Genomic DNA, 26,710 nt, shown 5'->3' with positions numbered 1-26,710 from the left:
GCAAATCAGATGAGCCAGAGCTTAGGGCTATGTGCAGAAGATAAATGCCTATGTACTATCTGGACTGTGGCATGCATAAGTGAGGGTTAAACAAGAATTTGTTTAACAAATGAAGGAACAGATTTCTCTATCAAACTTCCAGCAACTCCAAAACAATCTAAAAATAGGATATTTCAAAAAATAATAGTGTGACAATGTTCTTGCTAGCCAATGACTTAAGCATATGAGAAACCTGATGTGGCTACTATGAATCACATTGTTGACATGGGCTGTGAGAGTCTGGTAAGTTATTTAAAAAATAATTGGAGGAGGGAGGGCTATTCTGAAAGAAATAAGTCTTGCTGGAAGCCAGTTTTCTGCATTTTAGCCAAACAGGCTTTTTGAACATGTCAGTGAAGAGAAGAAGGAGCTAAAGTTGTTCCTCACTTTTACTTTATCTTCAGAAGGAACAGTGAAACTGGTCTCATCCATGTCTTGAGAGATGGTTGTCCCTGCTAAACTGTTCCAACTGACAGTTTTAACAGATAAGTGCCTGCTTTGAGTCAACTTCTAAAGGAAAACACAGACAATAATTTAGATTTCACATGAACCCTGATAACATTATTAGTCACAGGAAAGGATTCCTGGGAAGGGGTTCATTAAGAGCAATAAAATTCTTGTCTAAGCACAGTTGATATTAACAGTAGTGCTTACCTTAAACTGCAACATGTGTGTGAATGCACACGAGTGTGTGCAGAGAGAGAGTAGGAGAAAGCTTTATATTTCTGAATGATGGTATTGTTAAAAACAAATAGCTGAGTTGATCTTTTACACAGTGCAGATTTTAATACTAAAAAAAAATTAGATCCAAGTTTAGGTAATTTTACTTATGGCAAATCTTTTTAGAGTAGTCAGTGGGACTTTTCTATTTCATGGTGGGTTCAGTCCTTCAGGCATTTTAATACATGCAAACTATTGGCTCAAAAATCAATGTATTTTACAGAGGCATATTATCTAAATAGACTAAGCAGATTATTTTTTTCTTCCAAAGTTTTGATTAAAAAAAATAAATCTATCTGCAGTTTTTCGGTACCCACAGGTGTTTTCTCGCAGCAGCAGTGCCAGCACAGCCCGGGGATGCTCCGGCGGCGGCTCCCGCGGTGTCAGAGCGCAGCCGGCCGTGCAGAGCAGCGCAGCCCCGGTGCCGCAGCAAGAAAAGTCTCCCGCGCACCTCTGCCTCCCTCTGCCGCCCTGCCAGCCGGCTCCGCACGATTTCCGATGGCTCTGAGCAGCCTGGGATGCTGCTTTCGTGCTGGGGAGAGCTGCGATATTTAGCCCGTAGTATCGCCTTACTTCCTTCCTCTCCTGCATGGCTGTCCAGGCATCTTCATCCGTCATCGAGGTCAGAGGCTGAGATCGCGTTTCAGCCTTTGGAGAGCTGAGATTAGGAGGCCGAGGATGTCTGAAAGACCCGCTTCTCCAGCCACAACTAGCTGTGGCTGCCAATTCTCCTGACTGAGCAGTAGCTGCTGTGCATAAATTGGTGGTCTAGAAAGGGGACAAGTGTCACTGTTAGGTCGGATGTGACATACACACACGTGATCAGGGTCCAAGAAGAAAAAAGTTTTTTATTCTGCGTGTTCTCCACCTTATATACTCTTAACAAAGCATGATCTACATCACAATAACTAATTATATTAATTGGTGCAAAGCAATTAACATCAATATAATTGGCAAAAGTTTTACAGAAATTTAAAAAGATCCATATACACATCTACTTAGGCATGTAGTCTAGCTTAGAAAAATTTTCATGTCTCTTTTCTAATCTGTTTCCATGCTGATGGCCTTGTCTTCTTCCTTGCTATGGATACACTCAAAAATCATCAATTGTTGTTTCTTCTATTAACTCAGCTTTGCTTGCAGGCCAGCTGTTACTACTCCTATTGAGTAGTAACTCAGCTGTTACTACTCCTATTGAGTACTACTACTATTGAGTAGTAACTGCTGTGCATAAATTGGTGGTCTAGAAAGGGGACAAGTAGGAAGATATCTATTGCTAACATCAGAGGTATTATTTTATTTTCTGTATTTGTAACAGCTTGTCAGTGACTTGGGTGAAAGGCCAAAAAAACCCCTTTGAAATAGGGAAAAAGTGTTCGCATATATAACAAATGCTGGGGTTTTCCATTTAGTTAAAACAGATCTTTAACTGCACTTCCAGTCAATCTACATGGCCAGCTCTGGATAGAAAATCTCAATTGAGAATTCTGTTCTTCAAGGAGACCAAAAGGGGTTTCTATTTGGATTTTGATGTTTTACTATGATGAAAAGCTGTATTCACTATGGAAAATTAAATATTTGCTCCAGAGCATGGCAATAGAACATATTCAGTCTTGTCTGTGTCTCTAAAGAAATGTGACTTAAGGAATCAGTTCATTTTGAACAGCATTACCTTTCCAAGTGGAAAATTATTCAGCCAAGGGCTCTCCAAAGAAATCTATCATTATTTCTTTAGCTTCTGAAAACAGTACCAGAAGTTAATAGCAACTTATGTAGAGGTATTCTGATCTTTTGCAGAGCAGAGAAACTAAGCTGACCCTACTTTTCCACCTGTAAAACTAATTTCCTTTGGCTGAAGTCAGAGTTTACAGCTGGCTCCTTGCAGTGCTTTGCACACTCCCAAACCTCCCAGCTGCTGTGAGGGAACAGGGGAATGGGGGAAGGAAAATGAGCTCATCTGGGATGAAGATCAGTCCCTGTATAAGCTTTCAGGTGCTCCCCATGGACCCTTTGGATTTGGGTTTGGATGTGTAAAGGAGTCCTGGAGTCTCTCAGGTGTTTGTGGTGGCTCAGGGCTGGCTGTCAGGCAGACCTTGTGAGTTGTGTCCCTGCCTCTGGAATACCACACAGGAGTGCAAACCTGGGATTTCTACACAAATTGTGAAAGTTTCTTTGTCAGGTTCTCTCCCCTCCCTTGCTTCTTTTCCTGCAGTTCCAAGCCTTCTCCTGATCCTTGCTCTGCAGAGGATTATTACAGCTGGTCATACCCAGCCTACCAGCCCTCCCTCTGCCATCCTACTAGCAAGTCTTCCTCTCTGGCACAGTCACCTTCCCTGATCCATCCCCACATTCTCTGCTCTGCCTCTCCCCACCATGGTCAGGGTGCCACAGCAGTGGAAATGGTCTTACCATGCCCTTGCAAAAGGATTCCTTCTCTGTTTTTAACCATTAATAATTTATGGAATGGAGCTACCTTATCTGATGAAATTCTGAGATTATGTCCTCCTCCTCCTTCTTTCTTCTTCCTTCTTTCTTCTTCTTCTTTTTCCTTCCCGTTTCACTTATCAGAACGGTGCTGCCCACTGTTGTTTCTCTTCCCTGAGATGTTTGCAGCCCTCACCCCCTTTGCCTGCCTTGCTCAAGCACAGGTGGTTTATCCCTCCCCTGAGTCACAGTTCCAGCAGCAGCCTAAGCCCTGCTGGGAGCCCTTTGCCATCACTGCTGTTGCTCCGTGCATCACTGCCTACAGAGCTGACAATAATCCCTGCAGGGAGCTGCTACACTCGGGATTCTGTGGCAGCACCACCCATGTGGGAGGTCTTGCTGAGGACAGAGTTGGCTGCAATTCCCTGCTCCTATGAAGCAGCAGCTTGGAAGAGTGAATTGTGACTGTTTCTGCTGCTGCTTCATTCAAGGGACTCCATTTCTCCAGAATGACATCCTCCTATTTTTGTGCTACTGGGAAATGTCACTGACATGTATGACTCTTGTTTAAATTTGCTTTAAAGTCAGTACTTTAGCAATATTTTCCTATTTTCCGGAATGACCCAGTTAGCCTTGTTCACACATGATGAATTTGCATTCAAATTTTTATCCATCTCACCTGCTGAATGATGGGCTGAGGATGAAGTTGAATAAATTATATAAATTATGGCCATTTTTAAGATGAATCTCCATCCCTTTATTACTTGAACACTGTCCAAGCATGTTGGAGGTGTTTGATAGAAAATGTTCAGTTAATTTAGGTGTTGCATGCCTGAGGTTTGACAACAATTTTTAGCTTCTTAGATGGAGTTTCAGTGGAAGCTGGACTGTGGTTTTGGTGGATCTCTCTGGTTTGTTCTCCTAGGACTTAGAGGAGAAGCTCTGTGTTCCTGCTGTCCCTGTACTGCTGCAGAATGATCAGCTCTCCCTGGGAGGAGAGAGCATCTGCAAAGCCTTGAAGGATGATCCTTGAAGGAAATATTGCAAGAATCTGCGAACTACAGAGATACTCACTCGACCTCTACGTGAATGTGCTCCCTGTACTTCTACTGTAAAACCTTGAGGAAGGTGTTCTAGCAAGTTCTGGACACTTGCTAGTGTTTTGAAGCCAGAATTCCCCATGCATTCTTCCCTGTGTGGAACACAAGGAAATCGTCCATGTGCAGGTTGGAAGGTCACCAGGCACTGATGCAGCACTGTTTACAGATACATGCATGTTTCCATGCATGCCTCTGGCCTTTCAGATAGTCTTGCTGACATCTGTCAGTAGGTTGTCATAGAAGATTTATGAGATAATGGTCACCAAAAGTAGTCTTCCTTTTTACTGTAAGTTCTATTACACCACAGTGTCCTGCAGAGTGTACCTGGTTCTTGGGACATTGGTCTGCAACAAAAATAAATTTAGGGGTGGGGATTTTATTTAAGGACATTTAAAAATGTTTGTTTTCTCAATGTTTGGCATGCAGGAGTTAAAAAGAATAAACCATAAAAACTGTTCCTAAATAACTCATTGTATGTTTCACATTCAAACTTAAATTTTATGCTATTTTCTCACTGAGCCCTACTCCAAGTATGGAGTAATTCTGCCCTAAAAATAAATCACTACTGTATAATGAAGGGAACTGTTTTCTCTAGGGCCTGACTTACACAGCTGTGAAGTGGTGAATTATAAGAAGGGGAAGAGAAAGGACCTTCTCTTGACCATAGAACAGTGTCCTGGCCCAGCAGCTGAGTTCTTTCTCCATCAGAGATGCCATGCTTAACCAGTGAAACCCAGAGCCCCCTAGGGAGCTGTTCCCTGTGAGTTTCTCATTGCCTGGCTCGATACCTACTTGCAGAAACGCCAAGTACTGTCAGCTGCAAAAGGCTTTGGAAGCACACCCCTGAACCAGACGTCCTGCAAAAGTCTATCTGAAAAAAACCGGGTTATTGGCATCAAGCAGGATATGAGCTGATTTAATCTATAAATTGCAAATTTTATTATAAATTGCTTTACTTCTCCAACCCTTTCCATCAAAGGATGCTGACATAAAATTATGTTTACGAAGTACTGTAGCAAGCACTGTTGAAGAAATGCCAGCGAGGAAGTGCGGGCACTAAATGTGGCCTCGGGATGCGTATTTAAGAATGGATGCGGGATGATTGCTGGCTTTCACATCGGTAAGCATCGTGCATGCAGTGCTTCGAAAGAAGCCGCATCCAGCTTAAAGCGTCTTTTCCTTTATTACATAAAGAAAGCAAAAGCACGGAATAAAGATTCGCTCACGATTTCTGACGTTTTCTAACTTTCGGCGGCTTTAACCTGCGGCCGCAGTGACGGCGGAGCTGCGAGGTTCAGAAGGACGGGCAGGGACGCCACGCAGCGTTGCCGGGATGGCGCCTCGGGATGGCAGCTCGGGGTGACAGCAGCGGGATGGCAGCAGCGGGATGGCAGCAGCGGGATGGCAGCTCCTCCGCTGCGACGCGTGCTGTCACCTGCGCTCCGGCAGCCCCGGCACTTCCTAGCGGCGATCCCCCTGTGCGCTCCGCTCCTTTGTCCTGTGCCGTCCTGCTCCGCCGGGGCTGTGTCCCCAGACCCCTCCGAGGCAGCCGTGGAGCTGAATCCACCCGCGCCCTCTACAGCTCTGTGGGCTAAGGCTGTGAGCGGCGAGCTGACAACACTGCTCTCATCAGAATTCAGATTCTGCATTTTGCTCTCCTCCGATGTTTAAACGCACTCAGCAGCATCAACTTAAATACCAGCTTTAACACCATGGAATGTTATCACTTCATTTTCCATAGGTGTATGCGGATTTTATTTGAGACACTTGCTAAAGCAAGTTTCTTTGGGGGTCCACGACATTCCCAGTCTTTCCCGCCCTCTTTGAGTCAAATCGTGATTCCGAATGCTGGCTCTCCGTTTGGTGGGCGGAGCCCGCGCCCCCCCCGGCTCCTCCCGCCGCGCCTGCGCGGGGCCGCCCTCCCGCTCCCGCTGCCCCGCTCCCGCTCCCGTTCCCGCCGCTCCCTCCCCTCCCCTCCGGCAGCCTCTGGCGCCGGGAGCCGCCCCGCTGCCGCCGCTGCTCCCGCATGGAGCCGCCCGCCTAGGCACGGCCCGCGGCCGCCCCGCCCTCGCTCCTGGTGATGCCGGTGACCGGGGTGACGATGCCGCCGGCGAGGCGGCGGCGGCCGCTGCTGATGGAGGAGGCGGAGATGATGATGATGATGATGGTGATGATGGGCTCCACCGCCCGGCCCTGCCCCTGAGCGGCAGGGAAGCGCCAGCGGCCGGCTCCCCTCCTGCCCCGAGACCGCCCGGCTCCCCCCGGCCGCCGCCTCCTCCACTCCGTCCTCGATGTCTCCTCCGCGGCGCGGAGCTCCCTCGGCCGCCTCCCCGCCCTGCCGCTCCTCGCCGCCGCCGCCGTCTCCCTCCCGCCCCGCGGCCCGGCGGCTGCCGGACCCCGCCCGGCGGCGGCACCATGAAGGTGGAAGCGGGGGACAACTCCATGATCAACCTGTCGGTGCAGCAAGTGCTGAGCCTGTGGGCTCACGGCACCGTCCTCCGCAGCCTCACGGGTAACGGGGCACGGCGGGCCGGGCGGCTGCGGGCAGCGCTCCGGGGCCGCCGCACAATGGAGGGCGGGGGGTGGCGGTGGCGGTGGTCTCCCTGTGTGCTGCGCGGAGGGAGGGCTGGTGTTGGTGTTCCCGGGTCTCTCCGGGAGCCTGCATTCGTGTTCTGTGAGCAGGAATATCGGGTGTGTGTGTGTCTGTGTCTGTGCCTGTGCCTGCTGTGGGGTCCGGGAGCCGGGCGGGGTCTGTGTGAGGTGTCCGCGATGCCTGCCCGTGCAAAGGACATGAGCGTGTGCAATGTGCTCCCTCACTTCTTTATTTCCATGTATAATAAAAGAAGGCTACTGGCATAGGGTGTGTGTGTGCGAGTGAGGTGATGAGTACCTGTGCGTGAGTGAAGGATCGTAGAAAGTGAGCGAGTGTATAAATACGTATGGAAGGCTGGAGTATGTTTGTGGAGGTGGTTGGGTTTTTATTTTATTTTTTCCCCCTTGTGGGTATATGCTCATTGGCATTTGACAGAGAGCTATAAAAAACCAACTAGAAAACCACAAAGTTCTGAGTGTGGAGAATCAGAGACTTCCCCCACTACCCCTGAGTATACCGGTGGGTAATGAGACCTGTGGGAGTGAATGAGGTGACAGCTGTTTTCTGACAAGTAGTTGTAGTCTTAAGCATCTGGGATTCTTAAAGACTGAGCTGTTACCAAAAAAAATTATGTGAACCAAAGTAGAGTCTGGTCCTTCACCCTCTGTTAGGAGAGGGGAGCTTCAGCTGGCTTTTGGCAGGAACTGGCTTTTTTCTGCTCAGTCTCAGGCTGAAAAATGGGTGTGGACTACTATGAGACCCAAGACATACAGTGGAGAGGGGTATCTTCTCTTACTCTGACCTTGTGTGAAGAAAAACATAAGCTTCCAGCTCTGAACAAACAGGATTGGGTGTCAGTAGCAGAGATGTAACTGAGTAAATTCTTTCTGCTCATTTGTAGGGGTGTATTAGGTGGTGACAGATGAGTGGAAAATGTTGAGTAGGAGTAGGTTTTAAACAGTTATGGAAATAATCTAATATTTATGAAAGAGTATTATGTCACCTTTTTGCACTCTATATTAATGGTTAATAGATATATTCTGTTTTCTTTTTTAATCTTTTAAAGGTGGAAGACTTGTGATGGAAGTAGAAATGGGATGAAAATAGAAGTGTAGCTGAAGTTGAAGCTGTAGCAAACAGAAAGTGATTGTCTTTATTGCTCTTTTAACTTTCAGGATGCATCTTAGTGTAATAAAAAAGATTAACCTTTTCATATTTATCTGGTCTATGAACTTTGTAGCGTGTGTCTGATAATTAGAGTTTCCAGGTATTAGTGTGATGACACACTAAATACAGCTCACTTCCCGAGTAGTTACTTTAACATACCTACTTTAAAAATTGTACTCTTAAAGGAAAAAGTTCACAATGGATTTCACTTTGCTTTGTGCCACACATCCTCTATAAAGTTTTTCTTATTAGATCATTGTGCAGCATAGGCGTTTCTATGAAATGCAGTGCTGAGAGTTAAAATCAGCTCACTTCTCAGTGCTTTTCAATAAGATAAGAGCTTGCATAAGGTATTTTTAATGTGGAATGTTTTTTCTTTTTAACTTAAAAATATGAAAAATAATTTTTTATCCATTGTAGTGTTGTTGGGGAATGTGTCACTGCCAGTTGTAGTGGCGGTTTCTAATTTTGTGCTTAAACGATGTTTGCTCTTTCAGCCATAACCTGTTGACCTGAATGTTCTCATGGACTGTCAACAGACCAAAACTTGCTCTGGGCTTAAAAATCTTTTCCACAGGTTAAAATATATATTGATATAATCATTGATATTATCAAAAAGCTGAACTAGTTGCGAGCCCTTCCATACTCCTTATCAAAGTAAACTTTGCTCAAGACCAGAAATTCTGTTCTTTTCCCTGCCAAGAAAATAGGTTTGTGAATGAGTTTATCTTCTTTGAATACTTAATCCATTCCCTTTTGCACCTCTGTTAGGTATAAGGAGAAATTTCCCCAGAATATTGGGACAAGAAAATCATTAATATGCCATGTTCCATGAATATTCAAGACTACCTCGTGTGTACTTTTGGACTTAATGTTGTGGTCTGGACTGGACTTTCAGGTTGCACAAGTGAAGATTTATCTCTTTTGGATAAACCATATTGATTATGTTTTCCCAAACATGTTGCAAAATGTTATCAGCTTCCTTCTTAAAAATATGTTAATTTTCTGAATTTTTCAACAGGGTCCTGATGTGAACTCCAGCATAAGCCAGGAATGCTTCATACCCTAATAGCTTAGTTTTGGTGGGTTCTTTTTCCTGTCAGTGAGAAAGTGAAAGATTATTTTGACACCATATATGTGGATCAGGTTCAACATAAAAAAAAAGAAACCCTGTCTTTCGTTCATGGCCTCAAACACCCAGGAGACCACAGACAAGTTCATTGCTGCCATACACATCACACCCTGTAACAGCTGAAGCTGCTGGTGTTGTTCCTTTTAGCTGAGCACAGGCCCATCACCATGGAGTGCTTGCTTCCTCTCTTCCTGACCTCTGCTGGGAGGTGCAAGTAAGGCTTTGGGAGTCACAGAGAGGTGGGGTGGCTTTTACCTCACTCTTTGTTACATCCTCCAGTAAATACCAAAAACATCTCCTTTATATGAGCTGGTTGTGTTTTAGAGTCTAGGGTTTACTAGAACAGATCAGATAGCAGTTGAATTTGAACTGAAAAAGGAGGAAAAAATATCCCGTTATTAGTATCCAGTAAAATAAAAATTGTTTAAAGGCTGCTTCCACAATAAAGGACTTGGCAATATTTCTACTAATAGAAGCTCCTAAGCTCCATCTTGTGCTAATTTGTCCCAGATTGTCTGGATTTTCTTTGCCCCCTATGCTGTTACTTGAGAGGACTAGTCTGTAATTTGAGATTTAAATGATCCTCAGCAAAGTGCTTTTTTTCCCCACTTAGTGCAGCAAAAATCTTAACATCTCCAAAGAACACTTTGACTGTATTGTTGATAACTTTGAAAGTACCAGTTAATATAATAATTAGGGACAGGACCTGGTGCTGAAGGAAAAAATATAGCGTGTAAAGATCTGAGTTACATTTGCAGTTATTATAGCTGTCACTTCATCTGAGTGCTTTGAGTTTATAAGCTACAGGAATCTAACATTACTGGTTTTTCTAATTCTAAATTTCACGAGTGCTGCCTTGTTGACTTAAATCTGTATTTTTGTATTCTTAGTACAGGTGCTTATTGCTTGACTACCTCTGTAACTGATAGTAGTAGGCTGGGTACTGGGCTTAAAATAGAAAGAGGAGAGAGACACTTTGGTTTGGAGTAATCACTTTTGATTTATGACAGGTTGTAGACAATCATTATTCATCTGGCAAAACAAGATTAGAACTAGAGGAAAAGTGCTGAAGATGAAGGACTAAGGAGATACATCATGTTTATTGAAGCTGAGTGGCAGTAGGACTTCATATTGATACATTTTATAGATAATATTTGAAAAAATCATTTATCTATTGAGTAAGATGAAACTGATGATGGAGTGCAACTTCAAATCTTGATAAGATGGAAGTGATATGAATGTTATTCTAAATAATTACATGCTTTAATAAGTCTTTTCCTAATCTCTAATGTTGTGTATGCCTACACTAATATATATATATACAATGTGTATCTGTAGTGCATAAGCACAATGTATGCATGATATCTGTCTGATATATATGAATACCAAAATTAACAAAGTGCTCTAAAACTGGTGTCATTGGGCATTAATTACAAGGTATTTGAGTTTGCAGCTTTTCTGGTAGGAAAAAAAATCCCCAGCTGAGGCAAACCAGAGGAAAGGAGCATAAACACTGTCTTAAATCTTCTTTTCAGTTTAAGCACTAAGAATTTTAAACATGAAAAATATATCTCAGTTGTTCCTATTAGAGGAGCTGTGACATCTTTGCAACATACTGATGTCGTAAACTACTGGGCTTGCCCTAGTTTCTCTATTTCTCTAGGAACTGTGGAGTTTTAGTAGATGTATGTTGTGTTTTGGTGACTTCAAATAATTAGAATACTCTAAAAGTCAGCTCTGAAATTTTCTTAGGGTCAAGCAAAGGAAATTGCAAGCATTTTGTTGGTGGCTTTTTTTTTAATTTTATACTATTCATATCTCTTTGAGGGCATGACTAAATGAACTGAGGCTAGTTGAGTATTTAAATCTCTCTGACAGATATAGGTAAATCATTACCTCTGTAACAGCAGCTGATGCTGTCAAAAGAGCCAGCTAATTAGAATAGCTGCACAAAGACTGAAATTGGACTGTGCTTTTTTTGTCAGGGTAGCAATACATAGATTTATGCTACTTAAAGGATCAGTCAGTGTATAGGACATAAATAGCTGAGACACTTCAGTCTCACTTCCTCTTCCTTAGAGATGTTGCAAGTCAATTCAGCAATCAAACTACTCAGTCATTTTTGAACAAGTGAAGTCTTGGCCATTTGTGTTCAGAAGTCCACATTCTTTTTCTCTATTCTTTAATGGCACCTCTCAGTGTTATTCCCAACCCATTCTTTGTGTCTTTCAGTGTTACTCTAAGATTCTGTTTTTGAGAGTCATCTCTCTTTGCGGTTCAGGGGTTAGGTGATACCGAATTTTACAGAACACGAATAATTCTCTGCCCTCACCATATCAGGGTAAGAGTGTCTGCATTGTCCTCTAGATGAATGGAGCTTAAGGTCTTCTGATTTGCTTGAAGGGTTGTCTCTCTCTCTCCTTACCTTGTTCATCCCTGTTAAACAACTTACTTGGCTGGCTTCATCACTCACCCTACAAGCAGGAGTAAATAAATGATTGTGTTGAACTAGCAGGCATAGAAAGAGTAAATAAAGGAGGATAAGAAAGGATAACTTCTGGCCTTTCCTAGGGAATGTGCTTGGAAGTGATTGTCCTGTTTCAGCTCCTACATGATGTTTTAAGACATACATGATGTCTTAATGAAGGGAGGTCATAGTTTAACAAAGCTCCAGCTGCTTTTGTGTCAAACAAAGAATGTTTCTGGATGCTAATTTCCTTTTCAATATGCCTGCTGCTTTTAAGGAGTAGGAGAAGAAAGTGTGTAGCAAAGAACTGAAGTTTATATTTCTTTAGCCAACAGGACATTTTGGTGCTGGTTCTATTCTCAAGCCTCCTGCCCTAAATATAAAGTGAGGGGTGATGTTAATTTTCCTTGAGCCTTATTTGGAACGTAAATAAGACCGAAGATCATCGCTTACTGTGGAGCTATTTTGTTGTGTAAGAGTTTGTAAATATTTTTGGTTTCTTAGTTACAGGGGAGTAGTTTGCCTTCCCATAAGCTTTCATTTTCTTCTAAAAATACAGTCATCCTAGTGAGTTTTCCTAAGACTGGAAGTTATTTGTCTTTTCTACCTGATAAAGGTTGACAATGCCTACAAACAACAATTTCCTAAAAGGTGATGCAGTGCCTAACAAATGCTGTAGAAATTATGGGGTATGGCAGTGTCAGATTCCCACAGACTTTCTTGGTCCAGATTGGTTAATAAATCCTCCTGTTGTCCAACTGTAGTTTATATAGAACTGGCAGGGCTGCCATGTTCTATATTGGTGGATCTTTGGTTAATCCTTTTGTTTGTGTGCTGTCACTTGAATAAAACAATGGAAATACCCAGGCTGTGCTAGTAATGGACCAGGCCTGTTAGGACAGCAGGAGAGGTTTCCTTCCCACAGATTAGGTCACCAGTCTTTCTTAATTTTAGTGAGGAAGTTTGTGGAGTGACTGCTTGACACTCCTGCCACTGTTCTGTCACAGTGACTTCTGAGAATGATGAGACATTAATTTAGTGGAACAGAGTACCATGGTCATTATCCTTTTGCCAAGATTTTTGACACCCATCTTGGGGCCAGGGGTGAAGGGATGGAGGATCTGATGAGAGCTGCTCTGAGCCGCCCTCAGGATGTGGACACATGGACCCAGGCACTCAGAAGGAAAAGCTGCACCTTGAACTACACTTGAAGAATTCATTGGATGTGGATTTGCCAGCCACCTTCCTTGCTGCTCTTTTAAAGGAATCTTTTGGCTTCCATGATTTAGAGGAGCTGTACGTCCTTGGGCAGACATAGTGTTTCATTGTGTGAAAGGGGAAGGGTTGAGCAACTCCCAAAGTACTGCTAAATAAAAAAGCTTAAACTCTCCATCTGTGCTATCTATATACATATCCTACTGACAATGGACTCCCAGGGCTGTGGTTATTGTGTAGCAACATTTTTTTCTCAGCATCTTTTCACAGTATGTTTTGTGCTGCTCAGTATTTTTAAAGTTAGCTAATTGGGTTGTATTTTTTTCCTCAAATAGTTGATATGAGTCAAGCTACATTAATACAGCTTGCCTCATAAGCAATAAGTATCTTGCTTTTGTAAGGAAGCTGGGGTTTTTTGTTTTTTTCTATTTTTGAGGGGAACTGCAGCAAAAGCTGAATTAATGACAGTGTCATGGGATTATGGAATATGTACCCTAATTTGCTAAATTCTGTAATGATACATACCCACTGTAGCTCACTTAAAAGGGATTTTTTTTCCTTTTATTTGCTCACCCTTTTGATTTGTACAATGTTTTTAGAAAGTTGACACCAAGTGAGTAAAGTTCTTGAGTTATTGTGTGGCTCCATTGATGGTTCCAGATTTTTCTTTGAAGGTACTCATCACATCTGCCATTCTTCAAAGAAATGTTTGTGCTCCAAACATTCTCATGATCTGACGCCCTTTTTAGTAATTCAAATAATAGTCACTGCCTCTCTCTGAAGTTCTCTACTAAGGAATTAGAAGCAAGGAGTTAGATGTGTTGAAATTTCTTCTTAAAATGATAATGTTTTTATTTGCACCGTTGAAGCTAATTTGATGGAGCACTCTATTACAGCTCCTGGGTATAGATAAGCTAAAGTCTTTAATCTCAGTTTTCCCATCTGATGTTACCTGGTGCTGCCTCTTATTTGTGTGTGTGGGGGTTTGGGAAACAACAGAAGATCCACACCTGCCCCAAAATAAAAACTCAGAACCCAAATGAACCCCAAACCAGTTCTTGACTTTTTCCTCCTTCAGTCTTTGTGTCAGAGAATATTTCATTTGACAGAAGCAGTTACAATGCCCACTATGAAATTGCAGTCAACACTATTTAAAGAAGCCATTTAAGGAATTATGGCTACTTGTAAAAAAAATCTGAATTAAGATTTTTGCCAAAATCCTTTTCATAATTTTTAATGTAACTCAGCTAGTCCTTTATGACAGACTGCTGAAATGAGGAAAGAGTCTTGAGCATGTGCTGATGGGGTCACATGTATCACTTTTAAAATGGAAATCAGTATTGATTTTCTCCTACTGTTGATTGTTTGCAATGTTTTAAAGTTTCTTACTTATGAAGTTCTTATCTTAAAAACATTAACCCTTTATTTGACTGCTTTCTTTCAGAGATGTGGTACTGGGTTTTCCTCTGGGCTCTCTTCTCCTCTCTCTTTGTCCATGGTGCTGTGGGAGTATTAATGTTTGTGATGCTGCAGAGGCATAGGCAGGGGAGGCTGATATCTGTCATTGTGGTCAGCATTGGATTTCTGGGTTCTGTAACTGGAGCAATGATAACCAGTAAGTCTGCCTTTTGTTCTTGTTTGGGATTTTTTTGTTGTTTTGGGGTTTTTTCCTTTATTTTACATCTAACTTAAAATAAAAAGAAAAAAAAAAAAGACCAAACTGCTTTTCTTAGTTAATTGTTAATTGTTTAAGGATTTTTGCAATAATTATAGAGTGGCTTCCCCTCACCTCCCAAAAAAGAAAAATTAAGCTTTGCTGATGTTCTAGGTGGAATACTGTTTGGCAAGGGCATGTGTTACAGAGTTTCTTATGGAATTACATGAATGGCTACCACTCAAAATACATTTTTTCATTATTTCTTGACATTGTATCCTCAGATAGATGCAACAATTTTTTCTGTTAAAGCCCAAAGGTTCGCAGAGCTGTTGTTAAAAACCGCACTCATGTTTAAAACATTGCAGAAAGTAGGAGTGTGTTATATAGTGAAATGTGGAAGGCTTACACCTGACCAAGTTCATTGCCAACAATGTTTTGAGGAAATGCTGCTCATCTGTCCTCATCTAGAGTTATTGTATCAGATGCTGCTTTTCCATCTTTCCCAAGAAATTCTGTTATCTATGTCAGCACTGAAACACGGGCCATAAAACCTCTAGGATACTTTAGTCATTCTTTGGTTTTATCATATCCAGCTTTGTTTATCAAATTTATAAATAGACTACAGTAGCTTTCCCAAGCAAGTAGGAGCATGCTGAGTTTTCTTGTGCAGGGAAAAATAGTGAATGCTATTTTTTCAGGAAAGAAGCACGTGTTTGTCTGCAGCAGTGCTGGTAAGGAGTTCTCAGCATTAAAAACCATGTGTTGAATGGTGCCTATGTTAAGTGAGCAGTAGTTTCTGCCCCAAAATCTTCAGTGGTGCAGAAAAGATTTCCTTACCCTCAGAGACCTTTCAAGTTAGGCACCTTAACACTAGCAACCACCATATAGTCTGAAGGCAAAACTTCCCACCTTTCCCACCTTTTGGTTTTCCTGTCTTCTGCCCAGGTTATCAGAATAGTGGTATCACTACTCATTCATAGAGGATTTGTGTCAGATTATTTCTTATTGCTGCTGAAAGACCTTCCTGACTATTGTTTTTCAAGGCTAAATAAAAATGCAAATGTATGAGAAGTTTCACTAAAACTTTCCTCAAAATGTTGTTTTAATTGCTACAGATTTCTCATCTTAGAATTTCCACCAGTTAACACAGTATGGTTCAGTATAGCTATTTTTTGTTGGGTTTTTTGGGGGAGGTTGGATTTTTTTTTTTTTTTTTTTTTTTTTTTTTTTGCTAAGATAAGTTGGAACTACTTGAGTGGCTTGTTATATGTTATGCTGGTTTTTGTCTTAGGATTAAAATGGCAGTGGCCTGTTACAAGGTCAGCCATGCAGGAGCATTTCTGAAGAACTGAGATAGGAAATGTGGTGTTGAAAGATCCAAGCAGAGACTTTCACAGCTTCCTGTGGTGGGGAGGTTTCAGGATCAGTGTCTCTCAAATGAAAGTACTCTGTGTCTTTTATCTTTGCATAAAAAGAGGAGCAACACAGTTGTATTTTTGGCATCCAGTTTTGCAGGTCAAAGCATTTAGCACGTAAGCAATCCTGTTTGTGTGCAGATTCATCTGAGAACTTCTCCAAGCTTAGACTGTAGACTTGTTATGCTTTCCCAAAGGTTTTGCACAGAGCATTGCAGCTTGCTTAGGCAAGTACTTTTACCTTGAAGTATTTTTTGTTTCTGGCCAGAACTCAGTTGTTTCATACTGATAGAAATTCTGTGGGGAGCTTTTGAAGGCAAATTATGGTGATCAAATATTAAAGAGGAGTTTTAATAGCTATTATGCTGCGAACTGAGAAATGCAAGTTGAAATATCAGCTATTTGAATATGCCTGGTCCAGTGCTTAAGAAATTGAAATAGCCAACTGACTTCAATTTCCACTTTGCATTTCCAGTGTTCTGCATTGTTTGTGTAGGAGAATGAATGCAGCATATACTATTGCAAAATGTAAGTTTAATTTTGGTCAGGAAGATCTTTCAAACTTTCTAATGTTCTGGAACCTTTTTAGCAGCATATAGAAAAGCAGGAGACTCCTCTGTTTCTTAGCTTTGAAAAGTCATGGAAATAAAAAAATTAAAATTAAATTAGGTATTAAATAAAATTTTTAAAAGGTATTGAAAAATTACTAATCAGAAGGGAATACAGTAAAAAAAAACAAAAAAACCCCTGAAACCTTATAAAAACAAACAAACCACAAAGCAACAACCAAAAATACCCCACCAAGCCAGACAAGAATATATAAACACCAGGCAGCTTAAGGCAAGGATTTTAGCTGTATTTGTTCCAGAAGGGCCTGTCCTTCCTCCTCTTCCCCAGCACACTCCTTTTTGGTAACAAATTCTCATTTCCCTCATTGGCAGCCTATTGTACATACTTTTGGCTCCATACCATCTGTGCTGGGTTATGCATTACAGGTTGTACTATACACTGTTATTTGTGTAATAATACATAATTAACAAACTGCCAAATTTTTATTGTTTTATTCTGGATACTTCCCAGAGTATCTCAGTGTTTTCTTGAAGCCCAAAATTTCTGTAACCGATCTAGTAGTGACAATTCTGGTATACTTTTTTGGCCAATTTGAATTTGCTTTGAGAGTTCAATCTGAAAAATAATTTTAATGTCAGTAGTGGGCTCAGTCTAATGGATCTCTTTCAGGTTTTGACAGCAGCTAGCCAAGGAACAAATGGAAAAGTTTATGAAAGGTAGCTGAGTGAAATACCATAAGGCTAGCCTTCTGGTGAGATATTTGAGACAAAATATACTTTACAGAATATGTTTAAAAAAACCAACAACAATAAAAATAACCAAAAAATTGCCTAACAGTGTGATTAATGGTGTTTGTAAGTACTGTTATGGCCACAATCATGACTGAATTCTACTCTTCCTAAAGCTGTTGTGAATCTGAGGTGTTACTTTTTGAAGATGTCAGATGATTCAGATGCTGGTTGTACTTTCAGAAAATCTGTTGTGACTCAATGTATTTCTGTGTCACTGATGGATTTTTGATCACTCCAGCAGACTATTCCTGTTAGTAACTGCAAAACCAAAAAAAAAGTCCCATTTTATGTTTAAATCTTGCTTATTATTTAAAAAAATTGTGATGACTTTTCAGTTCTCTTTGAGCCTGAAAGAGCCTCTTTGATCTCTGAAGGCATTTAATTATGACTAGATAACATCTGAGACAATCCATACTGAAGGTCTACAATTAAGTTTTGGGTTTGGTTGAGGTTGGTCCTGGCCTCTTTAGATTATATTTCAAATGTGAATTTGCACACAAATGTACAAGAAAAATGATCTGTTCAGTTTGGAATCTTTTTATGTGCTATAGCTCAAAATCTAATTGTATTGGTTAGAAATTTCCTCTCATACACATTTATGGCAAACACTGCAATATTTTGGCCTTTTTCATGTTTTGCTGGATTTACTAAACAATTGTTAACAATTCAGTAGTTTAAGTTGAAATAAACTCATTTAGTATGACCAGTTTATTTAGCTGAAATATTAAATGAAGCTGGTCAATGTGTGTTTGCAATTGTTTTGTTGACACTAGCAGCTTTATTGTTCTTGTCTTCTCCCTGCCTATACAAGCAATATTAAACCACTCTTCAGACCTGGTCAATTTTTAGAGGACTGTCCTGCTACCTTTTCAAACTGGCACAAGGCAAAAAATGTTTAAAAAAATTTGAAGATGTGTAAAGGGAAACAACAAAATTTGATTTTCTTAAACTGATGATGGAAAACTTGATCTGGTTCAATTGGGAAAATCATTCCTGAAGGATATATATAACTGTAAAAATACAAGCAAGGCTGGTAATTTTGTAATGCCATGAAGCAATGCAGTGTTTGGTAATGTTCTATAAATAGCTGACACATAGAGTAGATAATTTGTCACATATTTCAACCTTGGCTTTTTCTGTGATTTGATCATTGTTTTCCTTGTGATCCTTAGGTGCTGCAGTAGCTGGAATTTACAGAGTAGCAGGAAAGAACATGGCTCCCCTAGAAGCTCTTGTCTTTGGCGTTGGACAGACAGTACTGACATTAATTATCTCATTTTCAAGAATTCTTGCAACGCTTTGAAACTCATGGAGAAAGGGGGGAGAAAAACGTCTTTATTCTGAAGAGAAGCTTCCTGACAGTGGATTCATCAGCTTATGAACTCGAGTTCTGGTGCAAGAGGAAGGAAGCTATGTGGAAAGTGCACTACAAATCTCGAGGCTCAGTCAAATGAGCAGGCTGTCCTCTAGTGTTGGAACTGCTGCACTCCTGCACTGCGCCTTAATGTGCCTCCATCGCGGGCCAGGGGGATCCCTGTGAGATCCAGGGATGGAGATGGAGCACCTCCAACAGCTGCCAGGCAGGCCCCTGCTTGGTGGTGGCATCACTGTCCTTAACACCTTGGAAGGAAACAGAGGGGCCGCCCTGAAAGCTGCTCCGTGTGCCAAACTTGGGGTTTGATTCTTAGCGGGTGGCTGGGTAAGCTCTGGAATGTAGAAGGATTCCGTGAATGTGCACAATTCTCCTTGAATTCAGGTGAAATAGCAAGATAACTGATTTCTGTGTGTTAGAAGAATCTCTCTAAATGCTGAATATTCTTGTTCAGCATTCAAAACAACTGTTAGATCTGTTTCAAAATGTAGATTAGTTTTGATGGGGTTTAAGAACCACAGCTTTAACAACCCTGATATAATTAGCACTGTGTGAAGAATGGCTCGTGGCGGTTTTGTTCCTTGGCACATTTCTTCGTGATTTTAGCCTGTCAGAAATCAGGAGTTTAGGGTGACTATATGAAGGTTATTAAGTACAAACCATTGTGTATGCACAAACAAATCTTAAACTGATGTTTTCCTTGAAATTACTTTGTCTTAAGCATACACATGGCTACCAGCCCTTCTGCAAACCTCAGAAAAAGGGTGCTCATTGCACATGAACTCCCTATATTTAATTAAGCACTGGTAGGACCCTTACCCCTACATGCATTCTGTAAGGGAAACACAAATACAACAAACTGTCAGAGGAAACCTATGAGGAAAATGGAAAGGGTTAACAATATGATGTCTTGGTTTTCTACTGAACAAAAATATTAAATGTAATGAAATAGTTACCGTACTCCAAAAATTTGTAAGTGGGGCAGCACTAATGTATTTACTACCTTGTTTCTGAACACTTTGTATCTTTGGAAAGGTCAAGATACCTAGAACTTTCAAATACTTAGCTTTTAGTGGTTTGTGCTTTTCTAGTTTAAAAGGGACTGAGTGGTGTTGTGCATGTGAAATGTCATAAATGTGAGTGTTTGGAGTAAAGAGAAATTAAGTCTAATGACTAATTATTTATGAAATGCAAAATTAAAAGGGCATAAAGTTCTGTGAAGAATGAGGAATCTTTTACATCTTTTTTCAGTTTAATGCTTTTCAGCAGTTGTCTCTTAATGATGACGGGGAATAAATCACTCAAGGGTTTTGCTGTTATGATGTCAAAAAGACTTTCAGGACTGTCACAAACACTGGCACCTACTGCACACCTAAAAGAATATGTTTAAAATATAACTTGCAATTCCAGTCATTGCTTAGTACTTCAAAATATAATGAACTAACATGTCTGCCTTTATCTTATTCCACATTTCTTTAAAGTGCTAGGAATGCTAATAGTATTTGTTTTCTTTAAAAGCATCAAAGTCTTGTTTGGAAAACATGCAAAGTTATGGGCTTTGCAGGGAACAAGTTAAAGTATAGGTTTATAAATATTTTCAGTGTTATTTTTACTTTTAATTGCTTCAAAAATGTGGCTGAATACATATACTGTCACTGTTTTTGAATGTCGTCAAAAACTTTCCTGTGGTTTGTTTTTTTGTCTTTTGTCTTTTACTTTTTGCTTATAATTTTTGGCACATGACCATTGCACTTTAATAGACAATGAAATTATGACATCTGTAACAAGCAATTGAAACTTTCCCCCATTGTCTTAAATTGTGAGAAAACTGGTTTCAGGTATTTAAGTCAAATGAATAATAAAGTGATTGAAGATATTTTTCCTAATGTGCCTTGTTACATATATGTTTAGGTGAGAGGATTTAAAAACAATTGTCACATCTTCATTCTTGTTCTACTTTGATTATTTCTGATTAATTTGGCTACTTGATACAGTGTCTTGTTCAACAGAGTTTAAAACATTTTATTTGACAACCTGGAAAAGCTTGTCTGGATCAAAACCAAATGCATCACCAAGCACTCATGGTGTTCAGTAATTTAGATTGTCTCATGCCTTTGAGAAACTTATTCACATGCTCCAAATTCTTAATTTTTAATCTCAATTCTTAATTTTTGTAGGAGGCTATTATGCTGCCACTGGCCAATGGCTGGCTGTCTTTCACTAAGCTAACCTACAGCAGGCTGCTGCCAGCTGATGAGATACATGTGCTTGTACTGATGAACTTCATTCTTCATTTTAATTACTGTGCCAATGAAGTTGTTGCTGTTGTAACTCTCCCCCTTGGACGAGGAGGCATCTTTGCAGGTTTTAAGCTACTTTTCTCCAAATAATTTTTTATTGCATAGGTACTTGTATTCACTTTTAGAATGTTGTTGTGTTTAGCTCTCTCTGCGTTGTATGGCATTATTGCCTGGCAAGAGGGGACAGGCAGATAATGTAATGCTTAAGTGGCCTAACAGGGACAAGGCTTTATTTGATAGAAGTTTGTTTTCAGCTGTTTCTTGTGAGGAGTTTATAATGATGAAAAGTTTGTCTGTGAAGTGTTCTTTGATCACAGCATGAACGTACTGCTTAATAACTCCAGCAGTGAAAGAAAGTATAAGTGGCCTTATGTCTGCAAAACTTGGAACTTTCATTCCATATCCCTAGAAACAGTTAAGCATAAGGTGCTTTAGTCAGTGTTTGTGTGTGTGTCTGTGTATATATGTATATTTGAATGAGTGAATGGTGGCTTTGTGGAGTGTGTTTTGTACCTGACAATTGCTAACAACTGAAATAGCTTTTCCAATAGAAAACAGAATTACTCTAGCTAGCCTCCCCTCCCCCTTCCCCTCTTAATGAAGCTACAAAGGCATCTTGTGTGTGAATGGCGCTGATGGTACCCTGGTTCACCCTCGGACAATGCAGTGTTGTCCACACAGGATGTTTTAGCACTGTCTTCAATCAGCTCTGCCTGTCTCTGCATTGTATCAAAGTGCACATTCTGCGTTGTGCAGAACAAATAATGCATCAACACAGTTTAATGTTTGGAAGAAGGGGGAGTACTGAATATATTATTTAATGTGGAAAAGCTACTGGTTTTTTTTAGAAGCTGCTACTATCAAAGATTTAAACATTCCACACACTTTTGATTTATCAGTATGATCATAGAATTGTAAAATACCAGTTTGGAGGGGACCTCAGCCATGGTCTGGTCCAACCTTTCCTGTCAATAGCATGGTCTAGACAAGGTAGCCCAGCACCAAGTCTTTAAAGTGTCCAGTACTGGGGAGTCCAACACTTCCCTCTGATATTATTCCAGTGTCCAACTGGAATATCACAAAGTAATTTGTACACATTACCCCTCATCTTTTCCATGTGACTGCTTGTAAAAAGGGAGTCTCTTCTTTGTAGCCACCCTTTGAAAATTGGAATATGTTGATAAAGGCTCCCTTAAGCCTTCTTTCTTCAAGGCAGAATCAACCCAGTTTTTTGCCTTTCCTCATATGTCAGGCTTCCCAGACCTTTGATTATCCCCGTGGCCTTTCTCTGGAGTCTTTCCAGCCTGTCCATGGTTTTGTGTGTTTTTTGCATGTCAGGGACCAAAGCTAGACACAGAGAACCCAGTACTGCAGATGTGGCCTGTCAGGTGGCTGAATGAAATAATGGTGATTTTAACTCTGCTGGTGATGCTCTTGTTGATCTAGTCCATCCATCATGTCAATGATCCTGTTGGCTTCCTTTGCCATAACAGCACACTGCTCACTCACATGGAGCTGCTTTTTCACCAGGACCCCCAGACAGATCCCTTTCCACAGAGCTGCTCCTCAGACAGGTCCATCCCAGCCTGTGCTGCACTCCTGCGTTGTGTTTTGCCAGGTGCAAGATGTTACCCTTGTCCTTGCTGAACTTCCTAAAGTTCTCTGTACATCCTATCGATGTCCTTTTAGTTCTCAGTGTGTATTTTTCTGCTTTTCTATCTCTGGTACACTTCTCTTCTGGATTTGAGCAAATTCAGAGGTTCACAATTAAACCAAGGAGGTCCCTTGCTCTGCCTCTTTCCAGCCTGTCCATGGTTTTGTGTGTTTTTTGCATGTCAGGGACCTTAAAGGGGATGAGCTGGTTTAGTGTTTCCAGGAGACTGTTGGTGAAGAACTCCCAGTACTTTATCCTCCTTAGCAACCCTTCCCATGGGCTATGAGCGTAGTGAAGTTTGCTCTTCTAAATCTAAAATGTTTTAACACTGACCTTCAGCATACTCAGCAGGATCCCAGTACTGTGACCATGGCAGCTGAGGCTGTCCCTGATTGGAATTTTACAAAGCAGGTTTCCTTGGCTTGTGAGTCGCAAGTCCAGCAGTGCCCCATCCTTAATTGGCACAACTAACCATCTTTTTTCCAAATATATCCTCTACATACTCCAGGAACCTGATGGATAACTTGTGGGATGCTGTATTGTTCTTCCAACAAGTGTCTAGGCAGCAAAAATCACACATAGAACCAGGTTCTGTTGACCCAAAGCTTTCTTAAGTGACCCAAATATTGTTTAATTAGTATTATTTCCTTGGAGATAATGGAGTTTGGAGGTCAGTAGCAGATGAGCTTGGAGATTCCCCTTGGAGATGACCTCTCTGACCTTGACTCTGGCATTCAACTGAGCTTCCACAATCTCTGTAGGCATATACTGGAGGTGGTTGCTCTTTGGGTTCTCTTCTTGGGAAGCAGCTGAGGAGCATTTGGCGCTGTTCTGATTGGCTTGACTTATTCCCCAGATCAAAAAATTCTGTTTTGATTCAAAACCTGCAGCTATGTTTCAGGAAAAAAAGGTTCCAAAAATTGTTGTCCTTAAATTTCTCGGTAATTTTGAATTTATGAAACTAAGCTGTGTGCTGTGGCTAGTCAAGACTTGCTGTTGGCTTTTTTTTTAAGAAAAAATAATTTAACCAGTTTTGAACATTGAACATGGATGTGAAGCTTGTCTAAACTTGTCTAAAGTAGCTTTCTATTTTTGTTTTGATTTTGATAAAGAAAATAGTGTTGCCATCTCAACATATTGTACATTAATATTTATTTAGCTTACAATTTGTATTTGAGTTCTGTTGTGGGGAGCACATATATAATGAGGAACTGTAATGGAGTCTGAGCTCTAATAACTATAAGAACTGGGTCTTTTTGTTTTAATTTATGTATTTCATGCACTAGGCATATTTTAATAATGCATTGCCTGCATTGAATCTAAGCATTTATATCATGAGCATATTAAACTGGATGTTTTTGTACACAGCCATCCAACATCACATATGTATAATTCCAGATGAACAGACACAATAGTATTGCTTGGTGTAGTGAATTGTGGGTTAATCAGTTAGCCTCCCTCCCCAGAAAGTCTGTGACTCTAATAAGGCCCAGAAATGCAATTGTGAACCTGAGATGCTTTTCAGTTGCTCTTCTGTTTCTAGAAATAGGGTTGTTATCATATGGGTATTTCAGTTAAGGGGAAAAAACATGGAGATAGCTCACAGTTGTCATCCTAATAACCAATCTAATCCCATGTAATTTGAGACAAAATGAAATTCTGAATGTTGTTCATAAGTTATGATGGGGTATTACATACACAAAAATGCTGAAGCAGAACCTTTTTTCAGAGTTACCAAAATTTAACATACCATTGCACCAGCATATTGATGGGATACCTTTTGAATTACAACTTTTTTTTGGTCTTTAGATTGGGAGCAGCCCCAGGTGGAAAGACTGTTCTAATCCTCAGCTGAAGTAATAAATGTTCTTTGAGTACAGATGAATTTAACAGAGCTGAACATTTGTCTTGGGCTAGTGGTCAGATATTTGCTGGAGACATTGGTCACCACCTTCACAACCTTTAAAGTCAGTGGGAAAAGTATTCTCTGTTACAGCAGTGAAATCTTCATCTGGGTTCATTAACTGGTGTAGGAAGCTGCACATAATTTTGGGGAAATGAAGTTATCACAGAAAGTAGAATTCAACCTGAGTACATACATTTGATATCCTAAAATTGTGATAGATTATATCCTGAAGCATGCTGTTTCTGCTGTTTCCCACAATTGTGCCTGAAGTTAGACATGAAATTCAGGCTGTGCATTAATTCTAAATGTAATCACAAGGACATCTCAAAGCCTGTGAAGATGTATTACTGCTTGGGGTGTTCTCCCAGTGTAGCAGGTATAAAAACAATTGCTCTCTAAAATAATGATCTAAAGAAATATTTTCTTTCAGGAACATGCATTTTTTCACTTCTGATTGTTCATCTTGTAGTTACTGAAGACTTTAGGAAGCTACTGCATGAATCCTAGCAGGATTTGATAGCTGTTGAAGGGAATGGACAATATGTCCTTTTGTGCTTCTTCTGTGGACCAAAACACCAACTCTAAGGCAAAGTAAATACTGAAGAGTGAAATATTTTCAGTGAAATTAACAATACTTGTTTGATACAAATGGCATTCCTTTTGGTTTGAGACCTAACTCTCTAGGCTTACTTGAGAAATTTAGTATGAACACTGTAAAATCTATTTTGGATTATCCACCAATATAAGGTATATGGGAGCTAAAAATCTAAAACCTTTTAACATTACTTGGCTAGAGGTTTTGCTTGTTTGAAATGTGCCTAAATTTTATACAGATAATGGAGTTCTGAAGGTCCTTAATATTTTGGGTGTTTTAGAGGATAATCAGGTATCTATAGAACTAAACTTTTGACTGCGACGATATATAGAATAGCACATAATTCTTCATAAGTGCTTACAGAAGCCACTAAGAATAAATACCTATTTTACAGTTAGAAAAAGTATTTAGCAGCTGTATTCTTAACTTTAACAGTTGTACTATAAGCTTTACAAATACAAGTACTATAATCATTAGGATTTGGCTGAACAAATAGGAGGAGAGGAAAACAGGAATTTAAAAATCTTTAAAAATGATAAAGGTAAAAAATATCCATTAGTCCACTGATAGACTTGAGCTCCTTCAGTACAGCTTTTCACCAAGCATGACTTAAACAACAGAACACTGTTGGTGTCTCACCCTAAACTGTCTTGTTGACAGAATGCATTCTTCAAACTTGTATTAGAAATAGATGTTCATAGCTTCACTTTGTGAAGTTACCTAAGCCAAAGTGTTGTGAACTAGGCAAAGTTATGCAGCTCAAAGACAGCAACAACTGTGATGGAGAAGAGTGACTTAACATTTAGTTTATTTATGCTTTGTACAGGACTCTGTTATAGTGTGCAAAAGGTACTTGTTTGAGTGGATGTACTGCATGCTCATGTAATAGTTTAGCCCCAGTTAAAAAAGGGATGGCATTTAAGTTGTAAATACTGTATACTGCTCTATTTCATTTTTAAGCAACTTTTTTATTTCCCTGTTTGTGTACAGTTCTCTATGTACATATTTAAAAAAACCCTAAAACAAACAAACCACAACATTTTGAGAAACTTTTGTAGTTATCTTTTGCATTTTAATTGTGTTAACAACCTAAATATGTACATTCAGCTGTCTATTTAGTTTGAAGTTTTCATTGCATGCTTTCAGGTTCTCTGAAAAACAGCAATAACAGTTGGACAACTATTTAAAGTAAAACATTCTTCTGCACAATTTCCACATTCTTTAGAATGCAGACACAGTGGAACAGTTGTCCAGTTGTAAGATTTAAAGAATCTTTAGGCAATTACTTATATTTATTTTATTTTTGGTAGTAGGAAATGTCTCATAGCAGCTTATAAACAGAACTTGCAAGTTAAACATGATTTCTTGTGCTCATTTGTTTAACTAAAATTTTCTATTAAAATATTTTCATAAACTTTCTGTAGCTTATTGCATGTTCTTCTAAGTAATCATGAAGCTATGTGTCAACCTCTGTATGAAATACTCTGACAACACAAGTTTTACATTTTGTGAATCTGGTTGAAATGTACAGATGTACACATAAAAATAAAGCTAAAAATAGTAAATAAATGATGTACCTTCCTGTAGACCACA

General features: G+C 40.2%; 2 protein-coding genes across 3 annotated transcripts; one reads left to right on the top strand and one right to left on the bottom strand.

Annotated features, from left to right (window-relative positions):
• Positions 1 to 6,727, bottom strand: LOC113458569 (uncharacterized). 2 transcript variants are annotated; one of them, XM_074543687.1, is made up of 2 exons: positions 3,233 to 6,727; positions 1 to 1,527 (listed from the first exon to the last, which is right to left on the bottom strand). In XM_074543687.1, exon 1 carries the CDS (start codon positions 6,725 to 6,727, stop codon positions 6,038 to 6,040), a length of 690 nt encoding a protein of 229 aa, XP_074399788.1. In that variant the 3' UTR covers positions 1 to 1,527; positions 3,233 to 6,037. The 2 variants fall into 2 exon arrangements, with proteins under 2 accessions (XP_074399788.1, XP_074399795.1); XM_074543694.1 differs by having other exon boundaries at positions 4 to 4,627; positions 5,510 to 6,727.
• On the top strand, positions 6,661 to 26,710 carry TMEM170B (transmembrane protein 170B). Its single transcript, XM_005481727.4, has 3 exons — positions 6,661 to 6,795; positions 14,302 to 14,472; positions 18,463 to 26,710. The coding sequence occupies exons 1-3, from the start codon at positions 6,699 to 6,701 to the stop codon at positions 18,591 to 18,593; spliced, it is 399 nt and encodes a 132-aa protein (XP_005481784.1). The 5' UTR covers positions 6,661 to 6,698; the 3' UTR covers positions 18,594 to 26,710.

This window comes from Zonotrichia albicollis, chromosome 1, assembly GCF_047830755.1.
Source record: "Zonotrichia albicollis isolate bZonAlb1 chromosome 1, bZonAlb1.hap1, whole genome shotgun sequence".
Taxonomy (NCBI): domain Eukaryota; kingdom Metazoa; phylum Chordata; class Aves; order Passeriformes; family Passerellidae; genus Zonotrichia; species Zonotrichia albicollis.
This window is presented reverse-complemented; position numbering and strand designations above follow the sequence as displayed.

Excerpts from the sequence above, each read along its gene's own strand:
- LOC113458569 (XM_074543687.1), bottom strand. The coding sequence starts at position 6,727 with ATGGAGTTGTCCCCCGCTTCCACCTTCATGGTGCCGCCGCCGGGCGGG.
- TMEM170B (XM_005481727.4), top strand. The coding sequence starts at position 6,699 with ATGAAGGTGGAAGCGGGGGACAACTCCATGATCAACCTGTCGGTGCAG. Across the intron at positions 6,796-14,301 it reads CGTCCTCCGCAGCCTCACGG|AGATGTGGTACTGGGTTTTC; the intron begins GTAACGGGGCAC and ends GCTTTCTTTCAG. Across the intron at positions 14,473-18,462 it reads AACTGGAGCAATGATAACCA|GTGCTGCAGTAGCTGGAATT; the intron begins GTAAGTCTGCCT and ends TGTGATCCTTAG.